The 19352-nt window shown below is 46.9% G+C and overlaps 5 protein-coding genes across 5 annotated transcripts; 3 read left to right on the plus strand and 2 right to left on the minus strand.

Moving 5' to 3' along the window:
- Positions 1 to 1285: 1285 nt before the first annotated feature.
- CTRU02_210683 (uncharacterized protein) lies at positions 1286 to 3163 on the plus strand (the record flags this gene model as incomplete). Its single annotated transcript, XM_036722067.1, has 1 exon — positions 1286 to 3163. The coding sequence occupies one exon, from the start codon at positions 1286 to 1288 to the stop codon at positions 3161 to 3163; it is 1878 nt and encodes a 625-aa protein (XP_036586439.1).
- A 668-nt stretch (positions 3164 to 3831) lies between these two features.
- CTRU02_210684 (uncharacterized protein) lies at positions 3832 to 5739 on the plus strand (the record flags this gene model as incomplete). Its single annotated transcript, XM_036722066.1, has 1 exon — positions 3832 to 5739. The coding sequence occupies one exon, from the start codon at positions 3832 to 3834 to the stop codon at positions 5737 to 5739; it is 1908 nt and encodes a 635-aa protein (XP_036586438.1).
- Positions 5740 to 7049: 1310 nt separating this feature from the next.
- Positions 7050 to 7775, minus strand: CTRU02_210685 (CFEM domain-containing protein; the record flags this gene model as incomplete). The annotated part of the gene is made up of 2 exons (XM_070205492.1): positions 7050 to 7363; positions 7505 to 7775. The coding sequence occupies 2 exons, from the start codon at positions 7773 to 7775 to the stop codon at positions 7050 to 7052; spliced, it is 585 nt and encodes a 194-aa protein (XP_070060735.1).
- A 3500-nt stretch (positions 7776 to 11275) lies between these two features.
- CTRU02_210686 (CAD1 protein) lies at positions 11276 to 11587 on the plus strand (the record flags this gene model as incomplete). The annotated part of the gene is made up of 1 exon (XM_036722064.1): positions 11276 to 11587. The coding sequence occupies one exon, from the start codon at positions 11276 to 11278 to the stop codon at positions 11585 to 11587; it is 312 nt and encodes a 103-aa protein (XP_036586436.1).
- Positions 11588 to 14537: 2950 nt separating this feature from the next.
- CTRU02_210687 (uncharacterized protein) lies at positions 14538 to 15917 on the minus strand (the record flags this gene model as incomplete). The annotated part of the gene is made up of 2 exons (XM_036722063.1): positions 14538 to 15830; positions 15882 to 15917. The coding sequence occupies 2 exons, from the start codon at positions 15915 to 15917 to the stop codon at positions 14538 to 14540; spliced, it is 1329 nt and encodes a 442-aa protein (XP_036586435.1).
- Positions 15918 to 19352: the final 3435 nt, after the last annotated feature.

Below are 19352 nucleotides of genomic sequence, written 5' to 3' on the forward strand. Positions count from 1 at the left end.
GTTGGCACCGGTAATGTGAACGCCGGGAACATAAGTGCTTACTACGAGGCATCTAAACGCACCTATATTGTTGGTACCGTGTTAGGATACAGTGCTGAAGTTGCCGAGTCACAAAGACAGAATCCTAAGTTATCTCGCGCCTGCCTCCACCCTGAGTGGGTACCGCCGCCAAAGGCAACTGGTAGTGTTATAACGTCAACGACTGTTACACCCGCTGTCTATCCAACCGCAGCCGACGGCGGTGCGGTCACTAGTGATGCTTCTGTGTCTGCGACGACATCTACGAACTACTAAGATCTCTCCCACCATTGCCACAGGCCCTGTTTTCGTTTCAGGTACAGCGTCTCCCTACCGTCTCAATGGTGACTTACAGAGTCTTTACGACTTCAGCTGTGTGTATGGATACTGCCCGCAACGGCTTGTCAGTGTCTTGAGTGCTCGAATACACCAAGAACGCGAAAGGGATGTCCAATTGCGGGCGTTACGGACGACAACTACAAACATCTCTGCAGCTTTGTCTGTACTAGGGGAACCTGCCCCAAAGTAGTCTGCATAAAATGATGTGACAGTTGGGAAACCGCTATTGAAGTCAATTTTGAGAGATTTCGGGATATTTCATTTTCATATGGAAACGTCCTCCCTAGAACTTCTCCTGCAGCTACCTGTTTTCATTATTTCGAACACCTTTAATAGGGCCGTAAAAGTCCAACACTCTTCGCAACGAATTTCGCTCGCTACTCTGACATCTGCTCTAATTTTCTGTAGTTGCCCGTGACTACAAATTTCGTCCTCGTTTATCACACTCTTCCTCGTTATTGTCCTTCTCATCGCAACGAGTTTCATTTTCACTTGGGTCGTCTCCACAAATGGGCAAAAATTGAACTTTGGACAAAATTTCAGGAAAAGGTTTAGCCCCTTAGCTGATTCGGCATACTACTTAATTACCTATGTCGAGGGTCCGGCACGTCGGCAAAGCAAAGCACCTCCATACCCAAGATAAAACGGGAAGCTTAATTCTACCAAGAACAGGGGGCCCTTGAAAAATTCGGCCCCGTGCCGTTCGGCTAATTTTCATTGGAGGAAGCGTTTTGTTCTTTGCCTTATTATCTAACTTGTGTGCTGCTCATCAACACTCATACCAGCCGACAGATAAACTTCTGCTTTTTTCGCAAGTTTGCTTGAAGTTTGATTTTTTGTCATGTGTTAAGTCCTTTCCACAATGTCACTTTCTTTATACTGTCGCGCTCCACCACATTTCTATGTCGCATCATTCGCGACTTCAGTGATGTTACACCGTTTCTCCCGTAGTGTTTTTAATCATAGGATTAAAAACACTCGACGACAGCGAAAGTGTGTAACCACAAGAAGCCTATACAACCCCCTCTGGTTTACCACCTCATCGTCAGCGGCAGTACGTCCCGATAGTTACGTCCCGGAATGGCTTAGTGACCCCGTGGGGACGTTGCTTGCCAAAGCATTCTGGGGTGAAAAACTGCCTCGAGGTGTAGGTGGCCATCTCCCTGCATCTGACGACAAGTTGCGCTGCTCTATTCGAGGCATCCGACACCACGAGAATTTTGCCAGGTCCCCCGAGGTAACCCAACTTTGTTCCAAGCCGGAAAACGCTGTGTTTGCCAGAGCGCGCAACGCCCGGCTTATAATGAGTAACTTCATACCAGAAATGATTTCGGATAGCGTCAAACCGTATTGTATCTGGTACCCAGATCTCGCCACGGAAGACGTATACCGGGAGCTTGCTCTTCGGTACCCCGACATGCGGTATCATGTCGGACGCGCTTGCGCTGTTGCCGGCTACACCACGCTCTATAATGAACTCGACATCTTGCCAGACGTTTCAATTGCAGAGGAAGCTAGGGATAATAGCAAATCAACTTCCATCTTCGAATCTATCATGGCGCAAGATATTAAATACAGGGTCATGGATGACTACACACGGACAGTTCATCTTGAACACCCGAGTGCCGGAGCATTCCTTAATTGTGATACTGCCGTGCGATCATCACTTGAGTTTCGTACATCTGTCAATGATGAATACAGAGATGAGGATTATCACCACTACTTCGATATCCTAGAAGATGGTAATTTGGATTTAGAATGGTGCCCGGAGCGTCTACTTGGCTCTAGCCGAATTGATAGTAAGTTTGCCGACTTACTATGCAGCCCACTCCCAAGAGACTTGGCCCCCATAAATAAGGATATCTTGATCCTCATGGCTGCCTGGGACGGTAACATTGATCGATATTCACGGCTGCGTCGTCCTAAAAGAGTTTCTGGGGAGATTTCAGCCCTCATGCGTGGAGCCCTGCATCATACGGCTTTTGCAAGGTGGCTGGATATGTGCATGGATGAGGATTTCGATGAAGATGAAATCGAATACCTCCGACAAGCTGTTAATGCGCGCTTCATTATGAACAACGACTTGAGTCGCATTACCACATTTACTCCCGGTCATCTATTACCGGAAATCTTCTGGTATCCGCAATGGCCACATCGAGAAACTTTGAGAGAGCTTGCATGGAGGCGTACCGATCTCCGGAACCAGTGTGCTATCGCATGCATCGTCGCCAATTACCGAGATCTCTTCGATGAACTTGATGTCCGGCCATCTCGTTCACAGTGGGAAGCAGCCTGCCAGAGCCCAAACTCTTACTTCCGCAGTAACATAGAACAGCGCGCGGCTGCGGCTAGCATCGACATTATGGTGCAGGGGATGCGATTTACAGACGGGTTTCCCGAAGAGACAACCTACAACGCCGCGTGTATTCGACGAGAAAAAGAGCCTTCTGGCGATGCGAGAATGCCTGAAAGTCTCGAATATACAGCTAAAAGAAAACCCGGCATTTTGTATGGCTTTGAGGAAGATGTTGAAGATGAAGGGTTCTTCAGCGAACACGTGCAGCGGCAAATAGCGTCTTGGGCTACGTATATTAGCGTAACGGATGAGGCGAGAGAGAAGTTGCCGCCCGGCCCCTTGTACTCGAAACTTGAGGATATAGAACGGCGTAAGAGGCCTGCGCCGATGCCTAGAGAGCTATTTGTTAAGTCATTTGAGGATCTTGGTGGTGAAATCGAAACAACTGGCAATATACTTTCGGTAGAAGAGCAGAAGCCCGCGGCGGAAAAGGAAGGCCTAAAGATGTGATCCTAGGATTGTTACTGTCTTGTTCAATCTGCAATTAGGAATACAACTTGCTTCCTTTCAGTCAAAAGCTCTTCAAGTGGGGTAAAATTTCGTTACCTTTTAATCGGCTTTGACAATGGGGGTTCATCTGCAAATCTCTACAACTAGATTCTCGGGACAGGTTCTACTCCTCAATCTCGGGCGATGCGAGAGAAGTGAGTATTTAGGCTTGAAATTAAAGCTTAAGGGATCAAGGTGTTTTCTTCTATATAAATTCTTGCACCTCTCTTGTCATAGTTGCTGGCGGTTACACTAACTAACTGGTAGGTGACATTTTCTGAGGCCCGAAGCAACCTACACATGATGCTCCAGTATCATTGATGAAGTCAACCGTAGTAATAGCCACACTCTTTAACATCGCTTGTGCGCAATACCTCTAGCGAAGTGGTTCGGACCCGGGCGTCAGCTTCCTTTCCTATTATAGCCAAAACGGAGTGTTGTACGAGAAGTGAAAGTGGGACGCATGCAGCCTCTATTTACCTCAGCGGCGTGACCAATGCTGTGTTCCCTTCTTTCGTCGCATTTTCCCTTCAACATCATTCTCTTGGCGCTCTCTTTAGACAAAATCCCTCACCACGCCACGTCAACTAGAAGTGTTTCCGAAGCAATACAAGATCAAGCCCAGTATCATGGCTTCAATAGACCCAATAACAGTGGATCTCACAACATTCTGGGTTGAACGCGACCCATCCAGCCTCTACTGCTTGTCCTGCGGCAAGTCCTTCGATGACGACGCTCTTATCCGTACTTTCACCGTTCAAAATGGACCTTCTTCTGGTGATTTGACATGTAGCAAAGCCGTCGATTTGCCATCGGGTCGCAGAGTCTCACTATTTGACCGACACTTGAAATGTATTAGCCAAGACGGAATAGCCTTCGCAGCAGTTTCTCACGTCTGGAACACCCACGTTTCAAAGGCCCAACAGCAAGGCATGCACTCTCCACAATGTCGCGAGGCCATAGACGTTGTCTCAGACGTTCCAATCAAGATCTTTGAAGGGTTTCAAAAGAGCGTTCAAACCGGGGAATGGGAGTTCTGGCACGACTACTTCAGCGTCCCCCAGTGGAACAACAGTCTTAAAACCAGAATCTTAATTTCTATCCACAACGTGTTCAGTAAAGCAGATCATGTTATTTTCCACTTGGACGATATAACTCCTGGCATGGTATCAAATTTGTATTATGGCGCGACTGCTGAAGATCGGGTTACGGCTGTGATCGGCATCTGCAGAGCCAAATGGTACTCACGCATGTGGACAGCGATGGAGCTTACCAGGAGCGAACGTACGAGAACAATGATTTCCGATTACACACTGTCCAGCGACACGGACGATGCAGTATTCTTGAGAAAATTGCGGGAAGTTTCCGACGCGGAACTGAGCAAGTTTCCTACAGTTCACCACTACGCAGAACATTACTGGCACCTCATGCGTGGTAACAGCGTAGATTGGCCTATCGGCCTAGGCCCATTGCTGAAGGTCAAAGATCTCAAGCGAACCAATTTCGCACATGCCTTTGTGACACTGTCACATCGCGGCTGTCGAGATCGGATGGACTTCATGCATGGATTGAGGGGCATTGTCGTGGGCGCCAGAGAGAGACCCCTTGAGATGGAGTTTTGGCAAGAGTTCCGGCGGACGGCTCGAGAGTGTCTACTTGCCAAAGATTACAGCCCTCTGTTAATTACGCCCGTCGTGAAGATGGAAGACCTTCGTCTGAGCAAGGATCCACGGGGACTGATAAACACAACATACCATGATTATTGGACGTGGGAGCTTGGCGAAGAGGAACATGAGCCGTCGTTTACCCAAGAAATAGTCGTGGACGAACTGAAGAACAGGGTAACAGCTCACTTTCAGCGCATCGGCTTCGTGGCCACCATTCACGTCGTAAAAGACGAAGCGTGGCATACTGATGCCTTACTTGACTTTGCGAGGTGCGCCATGTTGACTCTGCGTTTCACCGGCCCAGATCTGCCAGCTTTTATTGCCACTCTGGGAACCAGGTTATATGGCGAAGACGCCAGCTTTATTGTATCGCAATTAAAAGAGAGCGAGCAATTCGAAAAGTTGAAGAATGTTTTGAAGCAGCGATATGACGATCTGTACACCAAACACTGGGATATAGAAGGGGAAACCGGGGCCCGGTGGCTTGCGGACGTCATGACGCTGTCGAGCATAGCACCGGGGTTTTCGGAGAGTCGCCTCGCCCTCTATGGTGCTCGCTATGGTACCATGCACTGTTTTCCGTATGATTGCATCACCGCAATTACTTGTACGTTCTGTAGTGTGACGTCTCTCTTCCGCACGGCAGCCTTCGTGCCCTTAGCAGAGTTGAGACACGCCGTGGCCTTTCGCATTCCGGGACTGAAATACCGCATGTCAATAGCGAACGGCATGGCATTCTTCAAGAAAGGCACGCGTGTCGTCGGCCGGATGTTGTGGGCGACGCCGGCTTGTGAATGCTTCCAAATGGAGCGGGTGACTGTGGAGTTACCTGATTTCTTTCCGCCTCGAAGCGGCAAGGAAGTGTGCTAGACATTTCTGTACAAAGGGAAAGTTTGTAGGGTATTTTCGGTCCCATATTTCATCCGATTCTTCTTTTAAACGATGACAATTGCACGGAGTGCTGTGTGTCATAGGTTAATAGATGGCTCTTACCCACTGACCTTGTTGGATAATGCCACAAAGTCGTATTCTAGAGCTTCCGAAACGTCACTTAGGTCAAAATAGTAGAGAGTTCCCTGACATTAGGACTTATCCGCTTCTTACTTGGCACTAGGCGTGTTTTAATGGCTAGGGAGTGACAAAGACGTTTTCTTTCCGTCAACTAAAAAAGTAGGTTCATTCAAGGACCCTAATATAATCAGCGTGAAATCACTTGTATGGTATACTTGGCACCACTCTAGGAAGATTGTCGCCCTCTTGGCTGACTGCATTTGGTCGGGATAGATAGGTGCAAAAGGACTGGCCCGGTAGACTGCAAGTCTTGGATAGAGTTGCAAGATTCAGGACAAGCTCTTAAGAATTACTTCATACTAGACACCTATGACAGTGATCAGAAGCATTAAGAGTACTATCCACATCATCATCATCACCTTCTTCAATGTGATTGTCTCCGCTGCTGACCATCACCAGGGCAGCTGTGGCCAAATTCACCGACCAAGGAACTAAGGCTGGCTATCAAGGCACACCATCGTATATGGCACGTCTTCACTGATTCATCTTCAGGGTTCTCTTAAGCACCTTGATTAAGGCTCTTACTTCATCGATAGACTTACTTTGACAGGGCGTGGATGATCTGTTTCTTCGTGACAAGTGTGTATGTCTGATGTTTTTGCATTAAAGTCTTGATCTAATCATTAAATGAGTGGGAGCGTGTAAGCAAAGCCACATAAGAAGCTTTGCTCACGCATAAAAGCCTGAACGAAACATGTTCGATGGCCCGCAATGTGAAAGTTCTATAATTAGGATTAAGCCATGAACCCAATCCGCGATGGACCCCAAGTATCCCGGCAGACCAACCTCTCGCAAACAGTTGATGGTCAATTGACCCTCTGGTGTGAGCCACTGTGGAAAGTTCCATCCCTAAGTTGCCAGGTTCGGGTGTACGTCTTGCTTGAAAGATAATAGTCTCGTCGGTCAATTGCTGAGGTCCGCCGGTAGAAGAAGAGTCGGGCTGAGTATGTAGGTCGCCGGCCTCTGGGTATATCCGTCCATAAATCGTGGTGCAAGTAATGTCGTATTTAGAAGTTAAGAATCGATAAAGAGATTTCCTCTCTCGTTCAGAGCGTTCGATTTTCCAAACGAACAGCCTTTTGGGATCATTTGATTCCACGTTGTCTTTCTCAAGGCATCACTGCTGCGAAGATTGTTACGGCAATCGTCACTGTAAGCCAGCTGAGACCGGAGCTTGACTGGCGGCCGGCAGCATTGACCGGGGTCGATGTTGAGAACGGGGTCCTCGTCGGAGGCGGGTTCCATCCGCCATCACCGCCACCTTGTGTCGGTGACGCAGATGACCCCCAAGCGCCTACTGAGGGAGTCGCAATCACCGTCGCTGGGGACGATCCAATTCCAGAGACCGAACCAGAGATGGCCGACACGAAGGATCCAGAAATCGTCGAGCCGCCGCCCACGCCTGCACCAGCACATCCGCACACTTTACCACATATTAGTTCGGATATCATTATTTAAAGAGTGAACCTTGAGATAGAGATCACAATATTAATGTAAGAGGAGAATGGACGAATAGTTGAGAGGTGAAGGTGGGCTCATAGAGACAAGTGAACACCTAACTCACCTGCTGAAGCACCGTTGATAACGGCTTGGAACGAAGCGGCAGGACATCCTGTAGCAACACAGGGCTCAATGGCAGCGTAAAGGGCCGCTTCCTTCCCGCATTGACAGCCAAAGTCGAGGCCATCACAACCGACAAAGGACGCGCCCTCGAGAAAACAGCCCTGCGCGCACGAGGGGATCGCGGTGACGGCCACGCCAGCACAGTTCTGCGCCGCTACCGCACCACGCGCGAGCACTACCAAGCCGGCGACAAGACCAAAAAGATTCTTCATCTTGGTGTTTGTTGCTCTTTCTATACCAAGAAGAACTGGCTAAGCGATTGTGATATGAACTGGATTGGGAGATGGTGAAACGAGAGACGCTTCAAGGGGTTGTTGTAAACACGAAGATGCAGCGTCCAATTCGTTATGAGAAGAATATGGGGACAGCTAGGTGCATGCAGAAGGAGAACGACCACAAGCTTTCTGCGAGAGGGTAGAGGCCCCACGGTAAAGAGGGTAGGAGTCGGGATGGGGGATGCAGGACAGCTACGTTTTCTTGTTGGTTCGAATCATGTTGCCCGTGTGATTGAAGCTGTAAACTGCAGCTCATTGGCGCTCTCAACTACTCTTGGTAGTACCTAAACAGCTAGCTTCTAAGAAAAAGGTGTACTTGCTCATCCCCTCACAGAGCTACTATCACATGTGGTTTTCGGCATGAGGTCATGCTAATATTGGGAATATCATCAGTAATACCACGCAGGTGGAGGGATGTCACCCACACCACAACCAGATATTGACTGTCGTTCCTCCATCACCTGCAGCCATCTTCACCTGTGCCCAATCTCCCCGCAGTTCCCCCGGGTTGCCCGTGGTCGGCGTTGCCTTCCGATATGGGGCAAGACGCGGGGGAACTGACAGGGATGCTGGAGGTAATACGGTTGGTGCTGATCTCTGGGGCCTGACGCTACCGCAGGTGTTCCCCCATTAAGCTTTCTGTGTGGGAACACACTGTTTGTCCGATATAGCCGTTGGACCAAAGAGCTCTCGTACGCCACAGATATCGGCCCAGAGACTTTATCGAGCTATTGCGGCCGGGGTTCATTCCGGAAAAGAGGGGACACACCCCTGGCCGTGCGATACGTCGTGCAGGTGATGGTACCACTGAGTCCGCCCTGGTTGGACCGAGGCTGGGCAAAAGCACGCGACAGACATTTGATCATGTTCAAGTTGGGATTCCAGCTCGTATTTGATATTCGGTGTGGCAGGGAGATAAATGCAGTGACTACACAGCGGATATCGTCCAACGTGGGCTGCAGGCCAATTGCTGTCTGGAAGCTGTTCCACCTCGACATGGTTTACAACCCTCAAGCTGGTTCACAGTCGGTAGCTTAAGAATTGACGGATGCTAGTGCTAGCTTTCAAAAATATTGATGAATAGGCCAATCAGTGATATCATGCCATCAGTGGCAACGATCCTTCACAAAATATCGCATTGGGCCCCCATAGCATGCTTTGGCTTGATGAACTTCGATACATAAATTCGCAGGATTGGCTTTTCGCCTGCAAATACTTCAGGTATTAGAACCCTTCATATGCCGGACGTCGTTCAGGATTTCCCTGCCAGGTACCTAGGTAGCCTCGGGTTCCAACTTCATAGAGTGCTGAGGGATTTTTGGCAATCTTTCAATCCTGTTTCGGGAATTATGGACTGAGGATCGTCTGAACCATCCTATCAGAGAAGGGCTCTGCCTGTACCTGCACTAACTCAGATCGATGCCGGCACAGTACTGAGCATTAACATTCCGAGCACAGTAAAGATGATTATTTTCATATCGGCCTATACTAACTGACTTTCTTTGCAATGATACAGTCAGCATCTAGATTCACATAACCAACCAGTCTAAATCTCGTTTGGGAAGCTTGTCAGATAGCGTTTGGCTCTCTCTGATGACTAAAACTTTGCCTGTCTACGAAGCTTACAGTTTATGCATATAAATGCTGATGACGTACAGCTGGCATCTGACTTCTTGTCGTTACATGTCACCTATATGCCGTTTGCATAAAAAGCACCTACTGCCATAAACTACTAAAGCGGCAGAGAACAAAGGATGAGAGGTACAATGGAAAAGTAGGCGAGAGAGTCGTCCACGTACAACGAAGTAATAGGTAGAGTTATCACTACAAATCGCACAGGGAACAAAAATGTAGATGTGAAACTTAGAGAATGTGGACGTGTACATGAAAAGGGTAGATAAAGTCCTAATGTGCCAGAGCTTATTTGTAAGGATTCCTGGCATTGAGAAATACCCGCGCTTCATGAGCGTGTATCAAAGCCTCAAGTTTTCTCCAGGTTCACTAACTAGATCTCACGCCATCTTAGAGCTTCTACTGAGGATGCACGTGAATCTGGGATCAATGGTAAAGTCTTGAATGATGAATAAAGAGCTACATCTCAGTATAATGGACCTATGGTTGTAAGGAGCGTATCACCGGTGATGAAAGCAGAGTGCTAAGATGGCTAAGGGTCCATACAGGATTGAGTAGTGGACTACCATTCGGAAAGGTTATTATCTGTCATTTATGTGTGTATCCGATGGTATCACAGTGTAGCCGTATGAAATGGAAGGATTTCAAGACTGGTAAGTTTCTGACAATAGTTCTAGTTTTGGGCTTGGTTTCAGTGGAAGTGATTGGTCAGAAGAGAAAGATGCATCTCCAGGCTGCCCGTCTCTTGTGGGAGTGAGACTGCTGCTCCGCTTCTATTTGTGACGGCCGGCTAGCCAGGTGGCAAGATAGTCACTTCACTCCATAGTCGGCTATTGCAATAAGTTTGTCCGTAAACGAATTCAAACTACATCAATTATAGTTGATATGTTTCTTTCCATCCCACTCGAAATGTCGCATTCTCTTCAAAACATTGTATGTCTACCTTCAGAAAAAGCGTTGACGTCTTCACTTAGCCCTAACTAAATGCATATTTGCTGGATTTCTGGCATTGCTTATACTTCCTCTACCAAATCTCGAAAGCTCACCTGGGCTTCAATAAGGTTCAGGTTAGTCACAAATGTAACGGAATTCATATCACACTCGACTCCTAATACTGGATGCCTTCCTCCAGATATACTATGTCGGTCAGGAGCACCAAGGGTTGTGGTGCTAACCGAGACTCTTGAAGTTATGCACTTTTGTCAATCACAAGATATCCGTCTGCGACGGTGCACTAGACCTATGATAGTGTGCCAAGCTCTCAGAAGTTGTGCATGGCACATTCCAGGAACCTTTTATTTTCGCCCCTGAATTGTTGCCGACTAATTAATGGATTGTTCGGGTAACATGCATAATCAAATTTTCAGGTAGTAATTGTGGGCGCACTCAAGTAACCAGTCTTGGAACACATCTAGCGTTTTCTGCGATGTGTGTACTAGTGTTAGGCCGGCAAAAATTACCATGCGACTCTGAAATAGGAAAATTATATCCCGTAAATTTCCAGAAACGTCGAGTCGAGAAAATAAAGTTCCAATATGCTCAGGAGGTGGGTTTTAACTATATTGTACACGCTACTACGACTCGTGCATGCCCAGCTTGGACCACTGGGTGATCTCATCTCTCCTCAACGGGTCATAAAGCACTTACATGAGGCTTGTGATACCGGTAGTCGAGCAAAAGCTGCGGTCTTTAAGTAGTCAAGGCCTGACGTATCTTGAGAAGCATGAGTGAGGATCTGCCAACAGCTCTTCACTCGTTTATACCAATATTCCATCAAGCAAGCTTCGGCGACAACGACAGTCAAAATGCAACTTTCCACAGTCTTGTTTGCCTTCACTTCACTCATGCCCATGTTGGTAACGGGCCAAACAAACTCCAACGCAAATTGCCCGAAAAGCTGGCAAGGAGCGTGTCCCTTTGGCACACCCCGCTGTCTCGGTATTCGTCAGCCGAACCAGCAATACTTTTGTGTCGTCAGCTGTCCACGCTCAAGCAGCTGCCCATCCAATTGCTCTAAGGCAGGCAAGGGCGGCGGCTGGTGTGGCGCTGACAATACTGGCTCCCCTATGGGCCTCTGCATCTGCGAGAATGGCCATGACACTGCCCATTTCGTTTAAGAAGCTCTTTCGCCCTGGTCCACGAGCGAAAGTCACTTGACGGGCGTACCGCTAAGTAACTGGTGATGTGACAATTTGGCTGGGATCACAGGGACACCCATACAATGACCTAACGTCCCACACCCACTTCTGGGCACCCCCCACATTTGGGCACCCCATTTACACCAAAAACGCCGTTTTTCGAAATTCTATATTAAACTAAATACTTTACTTATTAAAGAGAATAAATATATGTTAAATAGATTAAGACTTAATTATAATACTTAAGTAGCTATATACTAGTATTATTGATAATAAGTATTATAAATTCAAGGTTTAACATTTATAATACTAATTTACCTAGCCTATATCTTAATATATAAAATAGGTAGAGATATTTAACTAATATGATTAGAATTTTTAAGTAAGATATAGTAGATTTATATATTCTTATACTTAGTAAAAAATTCTTTAAGCTTAGAATAATATTTTAAAATTTCCCTTAAGAAAAGTTTCTATTATAGAATTTTAACCCTTAATTATACTATATTTACTAAAGTAGTACTTTTAAATCTCTTTTAGATATAATTATATACTTTTAATAAGTATAAATATTAATTTCCTAGATTTTTTAAATAAGTATATATGAGCGAAAATATATTTTTCTAATGTTAAGGAATACTAGTAAGTTACTGTTACGACCCGACAGTTAACAGACCACTGACGACGACCCCGCAGGGGCTCAGCGGTTATAGGGACGGCCGTCAGCCGTTACGTCGTAACAACCCCCACGGAACGGAAGAACTAGGATACAGGTCACGTGACGATAAGCAGGACCGACGGACGATAAGCGGTCCTGGGACAGGACCGACGGTGCCAAGGGCGGTCCATGGCGATGGACCGACGTCCTGGGTGTCGGTCCCCCAGGATCAGGAAGTGTTCAGCATGGAACCAGACTTGTATATAGTTGGGACTCGAGTCCTCTCGAGTCCTACCTTTCCTAGTTCTTCAGCAATCAACTTCGTGATTACCCTAACCGGTACTTTCAGCTATACCTAAGTGACGACTACTCTACGACTCTTGTTGAGGCCTTGACTGATCACCAAGCCCTTTGAAGATCTACGATCTATTCGACCAGGACCACGGAACGACTGTTACTACTCTCAATCCCTGGCTTACTGTTAACACAAACCCACTGTCAGTTAGCTGGCCGTAACAGTTACTAGTATCTACTAACATTTTAAAGCTTTTAGTTTTAAACTTCTATATTATAACTATTATTATATTTAAACCTTTATAAAAAATTAGATGGCTATAATTATACTTAACATAGTTTATATATATTTTCTTTTCTTAGTAAGTATAGTAGTTAGTTTAATATAGAATTTCGAAAAACGGCGTTTTTGGTGTAAATGGGGTGCCCAAATGTGGGGGGTGCCCAGAAGTGGGTGTGGGACGTTATCTCAAAGTCTGGTCGAAGTCATGTTGTCTGTGTAAGAGGAAAAGGTAAAGAGGAGGATTGGAGTGGGCGGAAGAGACCTATTCCTACCAGAGGCTCGTCACATGGGTAGTTGAGGTTCCCTGGCCACATGAGGCCTTGCAATCGGCAGCCAGCAGTCGAGCGGCCACAGAGCCATTTCAACCTGGAAAATCCGACGGTTACCACAATTTCCAACCTTGTTGAAGATCAATCAGGCTCAACCTACTATACGCGGCTTTAGAGAGATATGGTGATGGATGGTAGAAAGTCTCCAAGATGAACCCCGAAGAAGTCAGAAATATTACACCAATGTAGAAGATCATTTACACATGAAAGAAAGAAATATACTGGCACATACTTCTCGCAGTCTTTGGTTACATGTAGAATTATATGTGGCCTACCTTGCTTGTCTCCGACCTTGTTAAACTGAGTATGCGTTCTTCTGAGGCTGATAAGTAATTGGACGCCTATTGAGATCTTTTAATATTAGTCTAACTGGACAATCAGCAGAACAAAAGAGTCTGATGCATGCTCCTAATAGATGCTCGGCTCTCAACCGTGGTATGTTCTGTAGTGATCGTAAAGATTAACCTCTATAACACACCTCTTCTGGTTATTGTGCGACATGAGGAATACGGGTCATGAATATCTCAATCAAGCCTTTGACTAATAGTCAGTCTCCAGTTATGAGATGCCATGCATATTTGAAGCAAAATTGTTGGTAATAATTCTACAAATTTGGGCTGCCGTTTACTGGTGTGCTTGGTTCGTGGCTCATGTCTGTTGAGGTCGCTGGATTGGCTTTGTGCTAAGCAGGCCAAGGGGAAAAAAAAAAAAACAAAAAAACAAAAAAGGCGGTCTGAATCCAAAGAGCCAGAAGGCACGTGAGGATAAACAATCTTCCTAACAGGTTGATTTTCGCCTAAGAGTCTAAGCTGATAAGTGCGCTTGTTTTGGGTATTACTAATAGTTTTACATGGATCAGTAAAGCGAGATAATCGGAGGGGCGAGTCGCCCGGTGTGCCAGCTTTGAGGAGGTTGGGAGTCAGATGTTGTATATTGAACTGCGGCTACGTTGTTAACGGTAATGCTGATGTATGAATGTGCGTTCTCTAAAGGGCCTACCTAATTAGGGATACAAATATCGTGAACCTAAGAGTGTAAGCATTTCAAGTTCGCACTTTGCAGTGTTGTAGGTATCGGGGGCCGCTGGTATTTGGTTTGACTCAAGCCTCTGGGATTTGGTATGGACAGCCTACTAATGATGTTTAAAACAACGGGTCACTGCAAGAAAAGAGGCAAGCACGAGACTGAAGATGTGGAGCCAGCAAAGGAGGCTACGCTATACCTTGAATCGTGATTGCCTCTACTTGTCTTAAAGAGGGTCGAACAGGATTACGCCTTTATCCGTAGGGATCTTTGTGTGGCCTGGATGAATGGTTGTCTATCTTGGGTTCAGATCCCTAAAGTTTGATAATTGAGTAAGCCTGTCTAACTTCCCACCGATGATGGACACACATCGCACCAACACCTGGTCGCCGAAAACGTGCTGCGTATACGGTGAACAATGTCCGCAGCAATGGATAGACCATCCTTGTCGAATCCTATTGTGGTGGAAAGTCTGTTCCCACAGATTGTCTTGAGAGATTCCTCTTGTATCTCGGACAGGCTGCGTTCTGACTGACTAGTGCGCTGCATGAACTGATGAATCAAGTCACAGAGACCATCAAGCCGGCTGCAAGTATCCCTGACCTGGAACCAGGGATGCAGCAGAATTCTCTTGAAAATCTCGAAAGCTTCGTCATTCCCTTCTTCCACTATTAACGAGATGTCGATGTGGTCCAAGTCGATCCAGCCTAGATCTTCGAATTCATCTGGAGTCAGAACTGACCTCCGCGCTTGAATGGAACACCATCCAAGCAGCAGTATTTCTTGGCTTCCAAATTCATTGACGAGATCAAGCCATCTTCTTCCGATCCTTATATGTTGCTCTAGCTCGTTGCGCTTGTGCTCTGGTTGTTCGTTGAGCATTCGCCCTATGATGTTGGCTCGCGCTTCCGTGGAAGCTTCCATCGTTCGGGTTATACGTACAGCCTCGAGACGTTGCCGCAATAATCTGTACGAAACAACACCCATAGTTTTAGAAAGCGCGTCAAGGCAATCGGACAGTTGGGGAAAGGACTCTATGGTATCATCAACTCCTAGATGGCTATACCAGTTAGGTTGAGAAGTCGGATATTGTGAGCACCACCCTTGCTCAATCAAGGACCTAAAAAGGACAGTTTTTGGAGACTTTTCCAGTGGTCCAAAACCGGAGAGACCCTTGGATCCGGCTACTTTGTCAATGTTTGGAATCTTTGACAGGTTTTTCCCGTCTGGTGTTCCACCGATCAAGACCGACTCGTACGTCTCTGGAGATTCAGAGAGCACCCAGGTCGTTGTTTCGAGATCCCTTGAGGGTTCAAGCCAAGGTGTGGCCATCTGTGGCTGTTCTCTACGATGCAAGTTTGAAGAACATTCTACTGCGAGTCCAAACTGTGTCGAACGAGGCTCTACTGTCTGATACTTGGGCAGCCAGTCGCTGGAGAGACGGCCTGGAAACATGCTGAACTTCCACTTAGCCGATGGTTGGGGCGCCGTAGCTTCTTTTTCATCCGTCAAAGAGACTTGCTGAAAGTGAATGGATCCATCGCGATCGACAGAATTCTGGGAACAGGAATAGTCGTGCATAATGCAATGATGGCATCTCGTCTTGGCCCAAACAATGGGGATTGGTATGCACTGCTGTTGAAACATGTTAGCCCGCTTCAAAGTTGTGCTAGGCACACCAGGAACCTTTTGATTGTCTCTTCGGCATTGTCTCTTCGGCATTGTTTGCAGCGAGGATAATGTTGGATTTCAGATTCCGAGAACATCTGTTAAGATCCAGCGTGAACCTGGTTGGCAGAACCTGACTGAGGTGAATCACGAGAAAGACTTGGAACTATCAGCATCGCGTTCTTTTCTTCTCTATCACCGTTTCTCCTCCAGCCAAATGTGTAGGCCGCAAAGAATTCTTACCTCGGGGTTGTGGTTGCCGGCGGCGGCGATCGGGGCGGGCGAGGACTTGTACACGTGTGTGCCCCATTTGGTGCTTCGGAGCGGCCGTTAGGTTCGAATACATGGTGACATTTTTTACATACACGTCGGAAACGCATATGGATTTGGCCAGACATGACAAAACGCTCCGAATGTTCCGAAGTAGTTGAAGCACACAATTCTCATGTTTCCTAGGAGACGCCATCTCAGCTGTATGATTGTGGCTCTGTCAATGATATGGTCTGTCTTATCACGGTTGATCATTCTGTCACTCAGGGACACTCTGCCACGGCTGCAAAACCTCGTATGAAGAGCCCGCAATATGATTGAGCATAACCAGCAGCATAGACTTGAGATTGCGATGACCTGAGGCTCCCAAAATGTAAACGGAACAGGTGCGGAAAGAATCTGGGCAATTGTTTGATCATTGCCGATTGGCTACAGCGCAAAAAAAGCCTTGCACAATGCCCACATCGTATGTATGGGAGGGGCTGTGCAAGACTGGCTTGATTGGAGCTTTGGCGACGTCTCTTTAGTGTAGTGGGGTGCCACAGTAGGAGGCCTCGTTAATCATCGAGAAGTCACTAATTAGAACGATCTCCAAAGCATCATAATCTCCTCAATACGGCATCGAAGTGCCGATTACATCCTTGGTCAGACCATCTACTAACCGCTACAAGAGGCTATCACCGGACGGGCTCGATCTAGACTCCATTGGAACCCCGACTTCGTAGACTCCTATTCGGTAGCATATCCGGCAAGCGCTCGATTGCCGCTGGCTAGCTCGACCGGGAACCATTGGTAATAAACAGGAGGCAGTGTATGATATCCATTGTATAGTCTCTATCGGCGAGCTAAATCGAGTCAGGGCCAGTAGGATTGAGAAGATGCGTTGCAACATAATAGTGTTTCAAGTACGCGTTCATGATCTTTACGCATTACGCCCGAATTGTGATTTGATGTTTTAAAGAGGCACATCCCTGGTAAGCAACCCTAAATCTTGTCAAAAATTAGGCAGCAGCGAAACCACCACAAGTAACTCTGTCTCCAGGAATGACTTGCTCCAATAGCAGTTAGTGCCATCCAGGGACTACTGTGAATACGTGTTTCATCGAACAAAATACCCCTGTGACCCCCTAGAATAGAAAGTCGAAGCAAACGTTTACGTCTAAACTATGTTGGTAGTGCCGGGATTTCATCTGGCAACAGAAATCGGCTTTACGAACCATTTCTATTTCGCCGACAGGACACCCCGGCAGCTTTTCCACTGACGCTGCCGGCCCATCGCAACATCACTTTGATTGAATGTTGCTGCAAAGGAGCGGAATTCAATAAAAAGAAGAGGGAAAAAAATAGAACTCTAGTAATAATAGTTCATTCTGTCTTAACTGACAACCTCGTAATGATGTTCGAAAACTCAAAAATCATTGTAACTTGTCCAAAAGCCAGTAACCCCATAGTATAAAGATGCCTTTCTAGACTCACAATCACATATTTGACTAGGCATTGATACCCTGACCCTGTTCAGGGGAACTTTTGTCTGTACCATGTCCAAGTTGACAGCTGGAACAGAAACACGCAACCATCTCACAGATAGGGCGCGTGGTATCGAGTCTGACGTGTGGATTAGCCGGGAGTGGCCCTTGGTGACACCGCAGCAGTTTCTGGATGACGTTTCTATGATTGCTGGGTTGAACCGCAAGGCTCGCTGTGTGCCCATAGCATGTGATTCAAATTTCACTTCAACATGACGTGGCCGGTGTACTCAATACTTCCCTTCGGTGCCCATTTCTATAATCTGCAACATGGCCTATTTCTTCGTGGGTTAACGTTACATCGAGACATTGGTTTCGCGGGAGGCGGCGAAGCTACCGAAGGAGTCATAGTCAAGCGGACAGGACATTTTCCATTCCAGCTCCTTGCAGTCCAGAGGCTGTTCGGTAGGTGTTTCTGACAGTGTTTCTACCAGTAAATTGGGGTCACTACTGTGCTGCTCAGAGTCTCATTAATGTTTCCTGGCGTGGGGTGTGCGGGGTGTCTTAATACTCCATCAGTTAACGATGAAATCTTTACCTTATCCAATAAGGTGTACGCGCCGTATCCTTTACGACCAGATCGGCCTAAACTATATCGACGGAAAATCTTTTGCTGTTCCAGGAGCCGAAACTGCATGACTCATGCTTTTGTACCTCACCATATAATTCAACGCACATCTTAACGTATGTCGATCGGAATTGAGGTGGATATATGTTAATCACCAGCGCTGGACAGTTGAGTCATACGATGATTGTAGATCTCGAGAATGAGCTACTGAAGGGAAAGGCATGCTTTGAGTGTTTTCCCTCGAGGAGGAGAAAACCACAGAGCATCAATGCTCATCACTTGGTGACTACGATCGGATCGCAGCGATGCTTGACTACTAATTATCCTGGCAGCCGCTCAAGGTGGGTACCTACCTCCGAGCCACTAGTCAGGCATCTAGGGTTATGCTACAAGCTAGACCTGACATTTCCCCCTACCACCTAAGAATAGCGGTGGAGTCACAGTTCTCGTGTTGGCTATTTAACACTCCAGATTCAAAAAGCTTCGCTAGAGCGGGAATTAAACTCGGCAACATTGTGGCTTGCTAAACAATGCGGCGCTAGAATACGAAAGGTCATTAAAAGGCAGTCGAATTGCCCAAGCATTAAATTCCACATTGTGTACCGATTCTCCCTCTATACACAACCCATGTTGTGTCTATGCGTACCTAGTACTCCGTACAATGACCAGGGTTTGACGCCCTGGAGTGTCCTAAGCGGGGACATTGTGATGGAAGTGTTGTGCAAAACGTCTAGAACAAGGGGGCCAGCCTCTTTCAGCTAGCGGTAGATGTAATGGACTGCTTCAAGAAGTCGTACAGACCAATAGGGTTAAAACAACTACAAATTCCGCGACCTTTAAAACGCAAGAGACCCGGGTAGGGCTGAAAGAAGCACTTCATTTTTCTTCGGCGTCGCCGTGTGAATCAGCAACTAGGCATTCTTCTTCCGTTGAGCTCAGACAATTTGCTGGAACCTCGAACCGTCTCATCCTCGAGAACCCATAAATTTCGGGTAATAGTTTTTTACGGAGCCATCTGATTGGCTGTATCGTAAAAGACTAAACTCTAGCGCCAAATTAACTGTCGTTCCTGACGAAGAGGCTGACGTCGCAGAACAAACCAGGGTGCCGGGTTCGGTTTTCGGC

This window comes from Colletotrichum truncatum (assembly GCF_014235925.2).
Source record: "Colletotrichum truncatum strain CMES1059 chromosome Unknown Contig_0007, whole genome shotgun sequence".
Taxonomy (NCBI): domain Eukaryota; kingdom Fungi; phylum Ascomycota; class Sordariomycetes; order Glomerellales; family Glomerellaceae; genus Colletotrichum; species Colletotrichum truncatum.